General features: G+C 42.9%; 1 protein-coding gene across 2 annotated transcripts in view; it reads right to left on the bottom strand.

The window, feature by feature from the left end:
• NLK (nemo-like kinase) overlaps positions 1-17,853 on the bottom strand; it is a 202,154-nt gene that overhangs the window by 96,449 nt on the left and 87,852 nt on the right. For both annotated transcript variants that reach the window (XM_015421940.1, XM_015421942.1), the window contains exon 2: positions 6,895-7,024. In XM_015421940.1, coding sequence (XP_015277426.1) covers positions 6,895-7,024 — 130 coding nt within the window. The remainder of the gene's footprint in view (positions 1-6,894; positions 7,025-17,853) is intronic.

The raw sequence follows: 17,853 nt of genomic DNA on the forward strand, positions 1-17,853 counted from the left end.
GCTTTTCCTCGGCCGGCCTCAGCAGGCCGTGAAGCAGACAGGCTGCTCCAGGCTGGGGGTGGGTGAAAGGAAATCGTTTCGGGGATGGGCGGGGCGAGAGCAACCAGGTTGCCCTGCAGCCTGTCCAAGCTGGCTGGAGAGCTTTTCCCCAGCAGGCCTCGGCAGGCTCTGGGAGGCCTAGCTGCTCTGGTGTGGTGGGTGGCAGGGGTCCTTTTGGAGTGGGGGGGTGGAGCTCAAGGGCACCTGGGACAGCCGTGGCCTGCCAGGGAGCGTTTCCCCAACCGGCCTAGGCAGGCCGCAGGTGGCCTGGCCATTCCAGTGTGGGTGGCGGGGACTTGTTTCGGGGGGGGGGGGGGCCGCATGGGGGGGGGCTTCCATTCAGAAAACCCTCACAAGTTTGGAGATGTGGAGGGGGATGTGTGTAGGGGTGTGAGGAAGGGGCTGAAGTGAGGGGGAGGATCAGAATGGAAAAGGAGAAAGCTTTGATTAAAGAATGACATGCTACAAGAGAATGGGCTGTGTAAAGGGAAGGAAGTGTAGCCATGCCTTTAACCAGGAGGCCCTCAGTTTTGGGGATACAATGACATTAAAATGCCTTGTGCAAACTGTACCTTGGAGATTCCAGTCACCCATGGCAATCATCATCGCATTGCTCAGAGAGCCTCTGGAATACAATACACCATTGTCAAAATGTTGCTATCTTGTGCCCTGACCTGGATAGCCCAGGCAAGCCCAGATCTTGGAAGCTAAGCAGGGTCGACTGTGGCAAGTACTTGGATGGGAGACCTCCTTGAAATACCAGCCGTCGGGAGGACAAGGGCAGGCTTTATTCAGCCACCTCTCTGAATATCCTCCAGGCCCCCAGGAGGGGTCAGTCACCAGAGTTCACCATGACTTCCAGGTGCACACAAACATGCACACACATATTAAAAAAACACACACACAAAAAGTTGCTTCTTGCCATGGCTAGTGGTCCAAACAATGAAATAACTTGCTTGCATATCATTCTGACCAGAATTAAAGAATCTAAGAATTCTATGCTTTAACTTGGCATCTCATTCAGTTCACTGCAATGATACCAAGTCCCATCAAAGTGAAGCTGAAAATATCAGAAAGTGGTTAAGACGCTGAGCTGCAGGCTGTGGAAGGTCAGTAGTTCAGCAGTTCGAGACCCGGGTGCCGCATGACGGAGTGAGCTCCCGTCTCTAGTTCCAGCTCCTGCCAACCTAGCAGTTCGAAAGCAAGAAATTGCAAGTAGATAAATAGGTACCACTTCGGTGGGAAGGTAACAACGTTCCGTGCGCCTTGGCGTCTAGTCATGCCGGCCACATGACCATGGAAATGTCTTCGGACAGCGCTGGCTCTTCGGCTTTGAAACGGAGATGAGCACCGCAACCCTAGAGTCGGATTCGACTGGCTTTCGAGCAAGAGAACCATTACCATTACATACCTTTTAAAAAGTAAGCTGCTTTTTAAATATCGTGAGAGAGTTAGTGAGAGGTTCCAGAACTTCTGAAAGAGAAATCTCAAGAAAAATTCATGAGTATATGTGTGTGTTGCATGCACCTCTCATGGTTCATAGTCTGATTTTATTGTGCTAGAAATTTTGTTGAGTGCTTTCCTTTTTAGGCTTGTGTTACCGTCTGGCTTGCTATTTGTAAAAACACAGGAACTTGCAATCTGTCACTCATCAAGACTATGTATGCTTGTAACTGAACACACAATGGGAAGGTGCCAGGAAATGGGGAGAAAGGAGGGTCCAAGATATTTTGTCACCCCAAATAAGGGACACCCATCTCTTCCTGGATCCATGCCATTGCCAGCTGGGTCCAAGCCCAGAGCAGGGACTCAGCTGGGCCTGGCTGATGGCAGCACAGGCCTAAGAGGGCATACCAGTCTCCTCCTGTCCCACTGATGCCTGGGAGCCAGCCAAACCCTGCAGTGTATCAGCACCCTCTTGTGCCACTCCAAGCAATGGCTCTGTTGGCTGGCCAGAGAACTGGTCTTGTGAGGAGAAAAATCTATACATAATAGGATCAGGAACACTCTGGTTCTGATTTGACGATTCTGTGAAACTATCAAAACCCCAGTGAGAAGGGCCACAGTTTGTTATTAACAGATTTTTTCAATTCCACAAATTACAAAAAGAGTTAGACGGTTATTATGGAAAAGCACTGAATATTTTGAAATCTGCTGTGTTTCTGTGGATTAGGACAAGTTAGGCGCACAGTTTCTGTTATTCTTTCCTAGGTTAATCTATGTCTTACATTTCACTGAAACCTAACAAGGATGTGATATCACTTTGTGATGTCATATCCTGTGAGGTCATTTCCCAGTCAAAGGTCAGGTGACAGCACTTCCTAAGCTCCACCCCTTCTGATGACATCACATCCTGCACCAAAACTCCACTCCTTCCTGTGATGTCATTTTCAGGTCGCTTTGTGGCTCTCGAGCATCTGACATTTTGTCTATATGGCTCTTACATGAAGCAAGTTTGGCCATCCCTGGACTAGACTCACCAGGCAATTTGGCAAGGAGGGATTATACTGTAGTAGCCAAATTATAATTATAAGCAGCCATATAAGAAAGATAATTGTGGATCCTAGCGACCATGGAGTAGAGTGAATAAAGCTTCCTGGCTAGAGAATCCACGTTCCAACCTTCACAATCTCGAGGGGTGTCTGGTCTGTTTAGATTTGGTAGACGAATGGATAATCATGTAGTTCGGAGTAAGATGCATGAAGAGGAATTTGACCAGCGATTCTTGGATTTTATAGAGTGCATCATAACTTTTGGATACCGGAGAAACGGATGCTGGCCGTTCCCATGCTTCCTTGAGGGTTTCTAAGTGAACCGGGAGCAGGGAAAGGATAGTGGACAGAGGAAGATCTGCTTATACAAGTTTATGAACAATGTTCGTGATCTTTGGTGTATCAGTTGCCCCATGAATCTGAAGTGCCTTAGCCAGGTAGGCTTTGGAGCCCTCTGTAACAGAGAGGGAATCGTGACAGACCACATCAGTGTCGGTGATGGTAAGCATAGGGTCCTCCCCATCAGAATTTAAATGGTTGGAGCCCACAACAGATGGTTCCAAGGATGATGGACAGAGGACCTGTGTACGGGAAGAGTGGAGGCCGAAGCATTGATATGGCCGGACGAATGATCGGAGGAGAGTCGGTTTGAGACCGGAGGTGAAGCCAAAGCCAACGGCACTAGTTGAGAGGCATTGATGTTGGTAAGGTGAGATGCCACTATCGCTGAAAAGTTTTGAGGCCAAGTCCTGTGGGTGGATCGAGGTCGATACAGCTCCGGTGGATAGAATGGGGATTGACCACAGTAGTGCAAGGATTGATGAGATGAACAAGCACAGTCATAGCTAGGCAAGCATGGATAAGAGTGGCATCAAGGGTGGTAGTCACGATAAGAATGGTAAGATGACCTGGAGTAAGAATAATGTCTCAAAGAAGACCTAGAGCTCGATGAGTAATGACGTTGATGGCTCCCACAGTAATGGAGAGGTGGAGAGGCCACTTGCCCTCGATAGGTTGGGCTTCTAGAACCCTGATGGAGTAGACCCATGGTACAATGCGAATGACAGGAGTCTCTCAATATCAACCAAGAATGTCTACAGCCCACAGAATGTGGTGAAGAGGGTGGATCAATGGAGATCAAGAGGACACTTAGATTTTTTGCTTTGCAGGAGGGAGTTGCTCAGTCGCCAGAGAGGAATTAGCCGCCTGGATGGCGGATGCAGAAATGGCAGAAGATGCCAAAGGAATGGCATGGTTGACCATCCGGGTGATGAGAGTTGAGGTGGAAAGTCCCAGTATGATCAGGGGGTCCACCATTGGCAAAATTGAGGCCGCATCCTGTCTCAATTTCTTTGATTTTGAGATCGAGTGGGCGGATCTCAACGACCGCTTTAAGGATTTGTCTGTACAAACCTTCTTCACGATCAATTTAGTCAAGTCACCAGAGACAATGGAATCTCTCTTCAGTGACGAGGGAGGTGGTGTCTGCAATTGAGTAACCCAGTTTTTTCAAGCCTTCCTCATTAATTTAGTGCAGTGATGACAGGCGTCCATCTGATGCTCTTCCCCTAAACAGACGAGACACAGATTGTAGCCATCGTTGCAGGGCAGTTTGGAACAGCAGTGGTGGCGCTTCTTAAAGAATAGAGTGCGACCTATGCAAAAACGTTCCTGACCAGGAAGGGGGGGGCAAGGAATGGAAAAGGAAAAGTTGAGATAAAGATTTTTTGTAATAAATAGGAGGCAGAAATGAAAAAGAAACAGAACCAAAGTGAGAGGAAAAGGAAAGAAAACTAAGAAATACTCAGCTGAAAACAAGCAAAGGAGATGAGGTGTGAACTGCGAGGCAGTCAAAAAGGAACTGAGCAGGAGGTGGCTTTCTCCTCAGCTCCAGGCATGCACAATGGATGACTGCTCCCCAGAGCAGGGAGAAAACCCACCAAAAAAGAGGTTAGCTCTAGAACATTCTCCGAATCAAGGTTAGGCACAGAGACCACAAAGATAATCAAAGTTGTTTTCTTGAATCCTCGACTCTTGCCCAAGTGTCAACTGGGAGAGCCGTATTTCTGAGCCATGAGTGGCATCTGAGGACAATCGATGGTTCTCGCTGAGGAATCAGCTGCATGCTTGCTTGCATTGATCTCCTGCTTGGAGAGCCTCACTACCTCCGATTGAATCCACTTTGCAAGGTTTCTGGAGTCATCTGGTAACTGGTCCAAGTACTTAGACAAGTTTTCCCAGCAGCATATGGTACCCCTCCCCCATTATGGTTTGATAATTTGGGATCCGAAAGTTTAAGGCAGCGGAAAAGTAAAAAATTTCTACCCAACATGTCGAGCCTCCGGCTTTCTCTATGAGCAGGGGAGGTATGTTGCCCCAGTCTATAGTGTGCCTGGACATCTTCGATGATGACAGATGAGGGCAGGGGATGGTTGGAGAGGTATACAGCAGCCTCCAGTTTAATTCGATATAAGTTTTCTATTTTCCTGGGGGTAGCCTGGGCCCAGGCTGGCTTTTCCCAAATGGGAACAGTGAGGTCAGAGAGCCCTTCTAAAATCAGGAATGCAACTGTGGTGTTTCAGAATATAATCTACTCAAAATTTTGTCCTTGGGGCCAGTTATTCAACGTGGCCACATCAGTCTACAGTGCCTTCGCCATTCTGAGAATCTGCTCACTGTGCAATCGCAAATCCTCATTCAGGGAAACCAGATTGGGGTCCCCCACAGTATTGTCCAGTGACGGGCTAGACACACTCTCAGCACTGTATCTTGAGCTGACAGAGGCTTTGTTCTCGATTCCACCAGAGGGTCCTTGGAATGGGCCCATTCCGGGTCTATCCTCCATGAGCTCCCATGGGGGAGGGGGGGTTGCTCACAGCTCTGCATGCAGCTTTTCCCATCTGCTTAAGTATCTCAGAGACATAAGATAAGAGAGGTGTTCATGGATCACAGGCTGCCAAACCACGGGAGAACCAGTCTCAACAGGTAAAGTTTCTCCTTCGAATAATATCTGGGTCACCTTCCAGATCAGACTAGGAACTCTTGAAGGATGCCAAATGTGGTAATGGAGTCTGAGGGCAAGTGATTTCAGTAGTTCACTCTGGAGCCTTTGTCGACTGATGGTTGGATGGCACGGACTTTGGTGTTGGAACCAAAGAACTCTTGCATTCAGATTTTTTGTGCTTCTTAATCGGCAGTTCAGAAAGCGACCGGGATTTTTTAGCTGGTACCAGTGCGGGTGATGCTGCTCGGGCCTTTTCAGTCTCAGAGTCTGCAGACACTACTCTTTTCTGTGGAGTGGACATCGACCTCGAAGTTGGTGCAGCCAGAACCAACCAAATTGACGGTGGTTTTGAACGAGAGCCCAAGGTCGGAACTAGGAGGAGCCGGGCAGGGGACATCGCCATTGAGCTAGTGGTCAGTTTTGTCAGGAGGGGAGAAGACAGAGCCTGTTCCCAAAGAACTGCCTTCAACTACAAGGCTCTGTCGGACCTCACCTTAGACATGAAACACTGACACACTTCGAAAGCTGTCACCCTATGGGTCTCACTGAGGCAGATCACACAGTGTTCATCGGTGTAAGGCATTTTTGTGCCACAAAGCAAACACTTCTTAAAGAGTGCCTTAGTCGCCATAGAGGAGAGACTACAGGCATGGAAAGATTGAGGAAGAGGAACTAAGAAGTTGGAATTCCACAGATTTCAAGAGGACTAGTCGAGAAACAAAAATTAGGATAGAAAATTTTCCTGACAATCAAAAATAGAAGAAGGTGTGGAGCACTAGAAAATGTGACTTATTCTCACAGTGGCGAAAAAGGAACTGAGGGAAAGGGGGCGCCCACCCGAGGACACGTGACACTCTCATTGGGAAATCCCAAGCATGCGCTGGTCCTAAGGGGCAGAATGCTCCATTTTTTTTAGCTTTAAGCTAGAAAATAAAATGTCCGCAGCTGGCCTGCACAAACGCAGTCCCAATGTGGGCCTGCACAGTAGATGGAAGATGAATGTGAGGTCCTTCCCACAACCTCACACTGCTGATTCAAACCCTTGCTAGCCTTCGCCACAGTTAACAAAGTTACTTGACCTAAGTTAACAGGAGATGCTTTCCCAGGGTTTTGATTTTTCAACCACAGTTCACAGGAAGCCAGGGATGCATCAGCACCAGTCTAACTATCCTGTTTGGCACTAACCAATTAAACTGAGTTTCCACAGAGGCAAGTTCCTTGTGGAATCTTCATAAAGGCCAAAGAATATATTAGACTTACACTGCTTACTAAAGGGTGGCAGGGAGACACAGTAATTATGAGAGTTAGACTAATGCTGGGGAGACCCCATCAACAAGCCACAAGCCACAAGCCACTTACATTGTCATGCTTAAAAAAACACAACATCTTCAATTCACGGAAGACCCTTTTGCAAGAGACCAGATTTTGGAAGACGTTGGGCATCTTTTTGAGTGCAACTCTCTTTCCATCTCGTGGATCTGTCACCGACCTGAAGGAGGAAGAAACAACAACAAATTAAGTGCCAAGCTTACTTTTAAACCAGTCTCTACTCCTATCACAAAGAATCAATTAAAACATTAGCTGGGTAGGTTTGGATGGCTCAAAGGAGCACATCAAGGAAGCAAAAACCCTGGAGCTATTTTTGCCATAATTCATTATATTTTTACAATGCTTTTTAGCCAAGATTTGGCTCCAAAGGAAGCTAACAGGAATCAAGATGACAACAACAAAAATGGACCCTGGGGAAGGGATTCTCAGCTGGCCCTCCCTCTGAAGGCCCCATTGACGGCAACTGAAATGCAAGGGCGAGGGGGTCTTACTGCTGGAGGAATGCCCAGTGCCTTCTTGCTCTGTTCTCTCTGATGCTGAATATTAAGATCCTGTACATTTAAGTACACTTTCTGTATAGGAACGGTCAATTCTGGGGGTAGGGGTTGGCAGCAGCCAGATGCAGACAGCTGGAGGGATGCCCAGTTTCATCCCGATCGCTTCTCTCTGGTGGCCCCAGACAGATCCTGGATATAAAGTACACTTTTTGTAAATTAGCTGGCAATCCTGAGACAGGGAAGGGTGGGGCAGCAACCCGGTGAATGCAACCCTTGTGGCCAGACTTAGCTGAGAATAGCCTACGCAAGTCATGTTTTATGACTGGTACTTGTATAAGATATTAACTTCCATTTGTTGCCTTGGGAACCCATCTTTGGTTGAAAAGTACAATACAAATACAAAAATTCCAACTGCACTCCAAGTGTATTATGAACACTGCACAGTATGCTGTTCCATTGTGAGATCAGTGAATGGTTCAGGTTCCCATTTATTTATTTATTTATTTAGACATAGCCTGACCTACCCCACAAGTGGGCCATGCACTACTAAAAATGCTTGCTTCTGTTGTACAAGGCTTAATAAGGAGAGGAGAATGTAATCAGGTGCTGCCATTTAATTAATCTGTTTCTGGTAGGCCACCTTTCTCATTAAAAGCCTTTGCAATATTAAACTGCTACAGTGCATTACTTTTTAATATTAACCAGCTAGAAAGATTAATGTTGTATGCAAACACTGCAAAAAAGTTGCTCAGTGCATATTTTGATATGATGCACTGCATGTGGTTTCTTATATATTTTTTTTAAAAAATACATCCCAGCTTTCCACAATGCCCAACGTGGCTTAAAAAGCAGAAACAAACTATTAAAAACACAGTTAAATACCTGAATTAATACATCAAGTTAAAACTGCAATAGTATTGCTACCAGCTGCCAGAAACATTTATATTATAGGTGTGTCAAAATAATTCTGCTTGCAACTTTAACAAAAGGAAGGTAGTGCAGGAGCTTTCTGCACCATATCGGGTGGGCTCTTTCAAAGTGTGGGCGTAGCCACTGAAAACAGGCTGTAGCTGAATGGAGGGAACTATCAGAAGTAAGACACCTGACTGACCTTAGCTGACACAAAGGTTCATATGGGGAAAGGCAGCCCATTGGACATGCAGCCCATTAAGACATTAGAAAGGCTTTAAAGGTAACAACTACCAAATAGTGCCCAGAAAGAAATGGGTAACTAACGAAGCTGCTGAGGCACAGGTGCTATCTGATTATATTGGCATAAACCTGGCAGTGACCTATCAGCAGAATTCTGTACCAGGAGAAGTTTCCAAACAGCTGCCAGGGGCAGCCCCACCTATAATCTAGCCTTGAGTTTATAGTGGCATGGTACCAAGGGACCTGACAGCACATAAAAAGCTCTCGCTGCATGGGATTAGGTGACTATTGCCCAGAGGCAGAACACTGGGTCCCTTCCTGCATTACTCTTTATACTGGGAAATCAACTTGAAAAATACACATGAACAGTGTGTATTGAGTGGTGCGAATGGAAGTGAATTATTGAAAAATACATAAACATTGCATAAACAATAAAGAAAAAGCACCACATGACAAAAAGTAGACTAATACAATGAAAAATTCAAACCCAACCCTTGTATATTGATTTTATATTTGTACATAAATTGTGCTGGTTAACTGCTGTTAGCTGATCTTTCTATGGTAACAAATGTTGATGACAATGATGAAATACAAAAACAAGCCAAACCAATGAAACACAAGTCGATGTTGCTTGCCTCACATTTTCCTTTAGCATAACCCTCTCCCAATAGCAGAGAAAATGATTCAAATGAAGAATCAATGGCATCTATGTTCCTTTCTCAGGCCATCACCACATGATCTTTTTTATCAGCAAAAAGTCACGTTATCACTCACACATCTACTTCCTAACCAAAGCTGTGTGCTCATATGCATTTTGTATTTGGGAATTAGTTCAAGAACGTGAGTTTTTTGTCCAATCTAAGAAAGGATAGCTCCCTCTCCCACCCCCAAATTCCATCTCCATACAGTGAGTGCACTCCCCAGTGCACGGGGAGTAGCTGCATAAGGGCTAGTCTATGGAAAACTCCCCTAAACAGAAAAGCAAAGTATCTCTGGCTAATTTCTCTGGGATGATTTCAACTTGAAAAATGTGTCTATACATTCTATTATAAAATGCTAACTATTTTGGCGGTGAGATCAAACTGATTAATATTATCTGCACCCATTCAGAAGGTGCCTTTTCAAAAGTTTCAGTCTTGCTGTAAACCCCCCCCCCCCCCCCCCCCACTATTTAGTAGACTGTTTCTCAAATAGCACAAATATTATACCGTGGGCTGTAGTTTGTCAATGGTTTAAGGTTAAAACAAATCACAAAGCAGCATTTCATGTAATTATTCATACAAAGATCAGTCACGCTTGTAGCTGGTAGCAATATAACTCTAATGAACGGGAAAGGTTTGTGCGCTAATTTCACGCCACGTTAAGTTTGTTCGCTCTTAACTTGGGGTACAAGCTGCTTTGGTGCAGCACAAGCAGTACCAGAAAACAGAGGTAAGTGCTGAAGCCTGTTACACAGGAATGCTCTTGTTTTCTTTGTTGATGAAAAGGCTTGCCTCGCTTGAGCTCTTCTGCCAGTCACCCCCATCTGCATGAGCTAATGAGTTACAGGCTGTAAAGATAACAGCCGGCTCAGACAGCACCTTCTACTGCCTCACGTGAGAATGACCTCCTGCGCCAGACTCTGAATTGGGCGCTCACAGGGCTGCTTTAAGCACTCGATTTTTACATCATAAATCGGGCTGTTGGACATTTTACATTGGCAGATCATCATGACGTCTTTTGAGTCTGAGGGTTTGGGAGGGAGGAGACTTTTTATTATATATTATACACACGCAGGTAAAGTTAATTTGTGCAGTCCTCAAGGGACAAAGTGCACTGTGATATCTGAGTTCACAGTAGATTCAGCTTTTGTAGGCAACAGGTGGCTTCAGATATTTTGCACATCTGAGACTACTAATGCCTAAGAAACCTGGCACATGCGAGCACTATTTAGTAGCATCGCTTGGCATTTTATAGAGAAATACAAGCAAGCCAGATTTCTGCCCAAGGAGTTTATAATGTAAACATCACCTGGAGCAAAGACAAGGACAAGAGTACCTGGAAGAACATGATCAATTGACCGTACCTCGTTTCATGTGTAGGAGAAAACTAAGGGGCTAAGATAACAGTTTCTAGGAAGAATTGGGGGAAGAGTCCCAGTGAGATATTTTTGAAGACTTTCCTAACAGTGAGATGAGAAAAGGTGCTGTAGCAGTTGGCTAAATTACTACGTTGCCAAACAAATTTAAAGTCTACTGGCACTTTTAAGACCAGCAAAAGTTTATTCAAGGTATGAACTTTCATGTTGGTCTTAAAGGTGTAACTGGACTCTAAATTTGTTTTACTGCTTCAGACCAAAACGGCTGACCAACTGGAACTTACTATGTTGCCATTCACACTGCTGAAAGGGCCTGCGGTCTCCACGTTCTGAGACCTCCTCCCTTTCCTTCTGATGGAAGGTCACAAATTTTAGTGCTAGAGGGAGAAGCAGGGTGTTGTCTAGCATTACTGTAAACTAGAGAGCCAGCATGGCAGTGTGTGGGAGATGAGCCCTAGACCCATCAGTAGCTGTCAGTGTAAAGGGAACGGAGAACACGTGTCCTATAGTTAGTTTTTGCCAAATTAAAAGATGCACTGGCCAATATATGTCTCCCTTACTGCTCTATATTTAGCCCACTGAGAAGCCACATTTATTGTCTCTTCTAGTACAATGAAATACAGGGATTGGGGGAGGGAGAGGACTTGATTTTGTTTGTTTTAATTTGCACTTTACTACATTACATTGTTAGACAAAAGGTAATAATGGAGAATCAATGTGTAGCTTGGTTTCCTCTGCCTTCTGTCCTTCTTCAAATATTTTGTACATGTTATATATTTTTCTGTGCAGCGTATTTAAAGAAACAGGCAATAAGACTATGATACAATAGCAAGACATCTGTCACTTTATCATGTATGGAGGTCCTCATTATACAGTCAATATTATATATTACCAAACCAGAAATGATTTGTTTTGTTCATTGTGCTGAATCCAAAATATGCTTTGCAGAACTGGAACAAGGAAATCTCATTCTCTGCTCATGCTAATCTAGATAAAAGTCTAGAAATGATTAAGAGATCCTAACTTTAGAAAGTAAGAAAAGTGAACATTTTAGAAAAAAAAAAGCTGGTAAATCATTTCACGTTTCAATTTCAACCTTGGGAAAGCTTGTCAGGATTTCACTTTATTTCTGCCAAAAGAGGTAATTGCTACACATACCCTTCCTCCAGAAAACTCTGAAATCAACTGTATGTAACTTTGATGAAAATATGGAACAGAAGCCAGGACTGCCTCTCCTAGCTGACACATATGGGATCACACCTCTTTAATCTGGATTATTCATTCATTCATTCCCACCGCTGAGAATAAGCATTATAGAGCAAAGGAGGAAAAAATTCCACGCTTCTACCCACTGACTACCACAGGGGCAGGCTGGGAGAAGGACATTCTCCCTCCAATTTGACTACAGTATGAGCTGGCAAAGAAGTGTCATTCACAGGGAAAAGGTACTACCCCCCACGCAAACTTTAAGTACATGTTATCAACACATTTCCAGCCATATGAAACTACAGACTTTTCCTTAGAGATGTAGGCTGAAGAAAGTCAGTATGGTCTATTGCTGTACAAAGTTCAAGTTGCCCTCATGAGATAAAGAGCATGCATCTGGGAGCAGCGATTTCTCTTCTTTCTTAGTAGCAGTCAATGATTCAATGTATAGTGCACTCATAGGAATAGTTAAACCATGCCAAGTTTAGCAGTACCTGTGGCTAAGCAGTCACAACAATTAGCCCTTCAATAAGACAGGGAAACAGATTTTTAAAAAGCAAGCATCTGCCACCACCAGCCCCCTTTCTGCAAAGCTCTCATGAAAGAACACAAAAGGCTGATTCCCCCAGTTCATTCACAGTTGCAAGTGACGGACCAAGGTAAAGCTGGGACATAACCAAAGGGGCCATAATTAAAACCAGATTCTCGATTTGAGAACAGGAGAGACTAAATATACCTTGATTCACTGTGATCAGGGCTTGCAGTAGTCACATGCAGCACCTGATGTGTGTATGTCCAGACCTACAAACCTCTTTGTACTTGCTCCTGAATCAGGCCAAATATTTATACTTTGACATTCAATTAAAATCTTCCAAACAGCAAAGTAAACAAAGAACCAAAATGCAAACTAAGATCACATAAACACTACTAAAACTGGATTAAAATAATCCTAGAAAAGACTCATGCAGAACATAATAGGAACCTAGAGAGTATATCTAAAGTGTTGCATTAAATGCATTTGAGGACAGTATACTGTTGCTATGCTGTTTTTTTCTTTTAAATCTTTTAAAATTTTGCCTCTTCAGAAGTTTAGTAGATACTGCACAGCAAAGCATATTTCAAACAGCATCAGCTATGTATTCCTGTAAAAGTAGTCTGTAACAGACTGACAGGTTTGTATCTTGCACTGCAAACCATGCAGCAGTCCAAAAAATTGTGCAGGTATATTTCTACACAAAGTACAAAGCAGAGAACAAGGACTTCCTCAGAAGAGTTAAGGAAGAAAAGGTGAAACTCCAAGACATGTTCAATGAAACCAATACTAACTATGTTATCTTTTACATATACTAACTATGACATCCAAACTGGAACAAAAGCTGGGCAGTGGTGCAAAAGTTCACATATTAACACAACCACTTCTGTGTTCAGCCACAGTGGGCAGGTCATTTGATTCACTGGGAAAAAATAATCACCAGCAAAGCTGAAGAAAACTCCAGCATTCAGGTCAATAAAGTTAATTTAATGAAGGCAGATAGATCAAGATGGGTAGCTGTGTTAGCCTGTCTGTAGCAGTAGAAAAGAGCAAGAGTCCAGTAGCACCTTAAAGACTAAGAAAATTTATAGCAGGGGATGAGCTTTCATGAGTCACTACTCACTTCTTCAGATGAAGCTAGAATGTGAGTCCATTTGTAATGCGCACACACACAAGGAATAAGGCCTAGGAATAAGGCCCGTTGAGGAAATAAATACAATGAGCTCTAGATAGAGGCTCTGGGAGAGAGCGTAAATGTGGTGTGGTGACCTCCTCAAACCCCACCCTCTCCAGGCTCCACTCCAGAAATCCCCAGGAATTTCCCAACCTGGAGTTGGCAACCCAATCTCCTTCCCAGCTAACCATCAACCTACCGTTATCTGCTCCTCTGACTGCAGCTGACTTCTGCCCTCCCTCCTGGAGATCAGTTGTAATTCTGAATGATCTCCACCCCTCACCTGGATATTGGCAACAATAGTTCCCCAGGAGAAAATGGCTGGTTTGGAGGATGGAGTCTATGGCATTGCACCTGTCCGAGGTCCCTCCCCTCCTCAAACTTCACCCTCTCCAGGCTCCACCCCAAAAATCCCCAGGAATTTCCCAACCTGTAGTTGGCAACCCTATCTCATTCCCAGCCAAACATCAACCTGCTATTATCTGCCCCTCTGATTTCAGTTTTCCATCTCCTCCCCCCTCCCAGAGATCAGTTGTGATTCTGAGTGATCTCAGCCCTCACCTGGAGATTGGCAACAGTGGTTCCCCAGGAGGGAATGGCTGGTTGGGTGGAGTCTATGGCATTGTACGTGTCTGAGGTCCCACCCCTCCTCAAACCTCACCCTCTCCAGTTTCTATCCCTCAGATCTCCAGGAATTTCCCACCTGGAGTTGGCAACCTTATCTCCTTCCCAGCCAATCATCTTTATTCCCCCCTCAATCTTCAGCTTTGCATCTCCCCCCTCCACCTGCAGCCTCTCCCGTGCGCTAAAGTCCTGACTGCCACGACACATTGGCAGTCATTGGGGGGGGGGTATAAAAACACACAGTCTACCATTTTCTCCAGGGGAACTTATTTCTGCCATCTGGAGAGCAGTTGTAATTCTGAGTGATCTCCAGCCCTCACCTGGAGAGTGGCAACAATGGTTTCCCATGAGGGAAAGTAGTCTTCCTCTGCAATGGGGATCAAAGCAGCTTACATCATTCTCCTCTCCCCCTTTTGACTTGCACAACAACCCTGTGAGGTAGGTTAGGCTGAAAGTCTGTGACTGGTCCAAAATCACCCACTCAGCTTCTACAGCAAGAACCTGGATCTAGCAGACCAGACAACAGATCTCTCCCCCCTCCCCCGGAGAAAATAACTGCTTTGGAAAGTAGGTTGTATGGCATTCTGTTCAGCTGAGGCCTCTCCCCTGCCCAAACCCTGGCTTCCATAGACTCTACCAGAAAATCTCCAGGAATATCCCTACCTGGAGCTGGCAACCCTAGTCAGGACTGGCCCCAATGAGTTCCTCACCCTGTGAAGGGTTTCCTTCCTTTGTCTGAACCAAGCTTGGTTGCCTACTGTGGTGAAACGGGGTCCAGTTTACAACTCAGCTGTTCACCTCCCACCCTCGTCTCGTGGGCATATCTCACTCCTTAAATTTGATTCCACTTGTTGTGTAGACTGAAACTGAGACTATTACTAAATTATGCCTAATACTAACAAAAAAGAAACTGGAGAGGGGGGGACACCTGGTTTTTAAAATACATTTATTTACCCCTGTAGTTGTTTGTAAAAGGGTTAATAGGTAAGGAGACTGTTATCTCCTTTTTCTTCTTGTATTAAAGAAGAAACTGTAACCCCAAACCCTTTATTGGGGTGCATTTAGTTAAAACGTAAAAGTTAAATAGGGATAGGGAAAGTATAACAAAGCAGCCTCTCTGAGATAGACTGGCTATACTCGGGGCATAAGGGTGGGTAGGTGTGTAGGATTGTATCCTGCACCACTTTTGGGTAGAGTAGAATAAGGTAAAGTGATTAGAGGACTAAAGAGGGTTTTTTGTTATTTTCTCCCTTTTGTTTATTTTTCGGACAAGAAAAGGTTAGTCCCACATATATATATTCTCAAACTTAATGAATAAGGAAAAACCAAATGTGCTTTACCTTCAAGAAACATACTTAAAAAAACCAACAGCCAGAATTCTGAAAACAAACTGGTTTACCCAATGTTTTCAAGTGTCAGGAACATCAAAATCTCGAGGAGTGGCAATCCTTGTGTCAAAATCCACACCTTTCCAAAGTCAACGAATAAAATCTGATCCCAATGGATGCTATGTTTTTGTAAATGGCCTTTTGGACGGCTCCCCAGTAACTTTGGCATCTATATACACACCCAATTTTAATCAGATATCGTTTATTCAAGAAACATTACAAATCTTATCAGATTTTTGTACAGGTCAAATCATAATCGGTAGTGACTTAAATTCAATAATAGATTCCAAATATGACAGCATACAAAGGAAATCAACGACGAGAAAAAAATTGTAAGGTAACTGAACTCTCACGGGTACTGGAACATTTCTAACTGAGTTATGTTTGGAGGGAATTACATCCAGGAGATAGACAATGTACATATTACTCTCATGCTCATGATGTCTATACACATATAGCTTTTTTATTAGTTTCAAAATCTTTGTTAAACCAGATTTCATTTTCAGAAATTGGATCACGTACAATCTCAGACCATTCCTGGGTAAACTGCATACTGACAACTACAACAGTAGACGGTCAAGCTCCTACATGGACACTTAACAAACTTTTACTTCAACAGGAATCTTACAACATGGAAATAGCAAAATCCAAAACAGAATACTTTAAGTTAAATGCACAATGTGGAGTAACAAGAGACATAGTATGGGACGCCTTTAAGGCTGTAATACGGGGTAAACTTCTGTCACTAGCATCTTCCTACAAAAGAAAAAGACAAAAAAACCATTGATGAATTACAATCCCAAATAAAGAAACTGGAAATTAAACATAATAAATTTGATAGTAAAAAAAACATTACGTCGATTAAATATGGAAAGAAAAAAGTTAGAACTTTTAGAAACATCAACTATACAAAAACAACTCCTCTTTATTAAACAGAAATATGTCACTAGAACACCTAGATATATTTCAATATTAAAACATTTAGTGAATCAAAAAAGTAATATAAACTTAATATCAGCCATTCGTTCCCCATCAGGAATAATTCAAATGTTATTGAAAGATATTAATCTTAAAATGTATAAATGGTACTGATAATTTATGCCAATAGAGGCTGACTTGACTTAAAAGATATTAATCACAATTTTTATACTTTTTATCAAAAATTATATAGTTCAGAAAACACAAAATCTGATATGATTAATCAATATTTAAGTTCTATCAATTATAATGTGAAATTAACAGAAGAACATAAGAAATTCTTAGATCAACCGATTACCCCACAGGAAATTTAAAAAATTATAAATAAAGCTAAACCAAATAAGGCTACGGGCAGTGAATTTTATAAAAAATTCAGTGAAATATTAATACCAGAACTAGTTGAAACTTGTAATACAATAATGTAGCAAAGTATCTTCGCTAAATCTTAGTCAGAAGCGAAAATCATAGTGTTACACAAACCTAATAAAGACAAATTAGAGACAGCATCTTACCATCCGATTTCAATTTTAAATTATGATTTTAAATTATTTTCTTCAGTTTTGGCCTCCCACTTAAATACAATTATATCTAATTATATACACCCTGGCCAGTCAGTATTTATCCCCAATAGATCAATAAATGATAATATTAGGAAGACTTTAAATCTTATCAATCATGGGAAATTAAATAAAATTAACTCTGTTATTAGCGCTTGACGTGGAAAAAGCATTTGACAGGGTTGAAATCCCCTTTTTGCTGGCAATTCTTCAACATATAGATTTTGGTCCAGATTTTTTGAACTCGTTTAACGCCATCTATAAAACCCCTATAGCCCAAATAACAACTAATTCTTATAGATCAGACCCACTAAATTTAATCAGAGGCACTAGGCAGGACTGTCCCCTTTCTCCTATTTTTTCGCAATTTTTTTGGAACCCTTAGCACATGCTGTCCATAATGATATTTACATTTCTGGAATGCAGATCCAAGGCACTACTTATAAATTTCGTCTTTAAGCAGATGATGCAGTCTTTTATATTACTAACCCTGACACGTCGTTACTGCATTTAATGAACCAAATTATTAATTTTAGCAAAGTCTCCGAATTTAAAATTAATTATACAAAATCGGAAATTTTCCCCATATTTTTAATACAAGAATTACAAAATAGAATAACACTGGAATACCCTTTTAAATGGGTTAAAAAAACTATGAGCTATCTGGGAATTCAAATTCCATTGGATTTACAAGATTTAAATAACTCTAATTATTCACCGCTTTTCACAGAAGTAAAAGATTTATTGGATAAATGGAGTAAACAACATTTATCATTATTAGAAAAAACTGAATCAATCAGAACC

This window comes from Gekko japonicus, unplaced genomic scaffold (assembly GCF_001447785.1).
Source record: "Gekko japonicus isolate JY-2015 unplaced genomic scaffold, Gekko_japonicus_V1.1 scaffold43, whole genome shotgun sequence".
Classification (NCBI taxonomy): Eukaryota; Metazoa; Chordata; class Lepidosauria; order Squamata; family Gekkonidae; genus Gekko; species Gekko japonicus.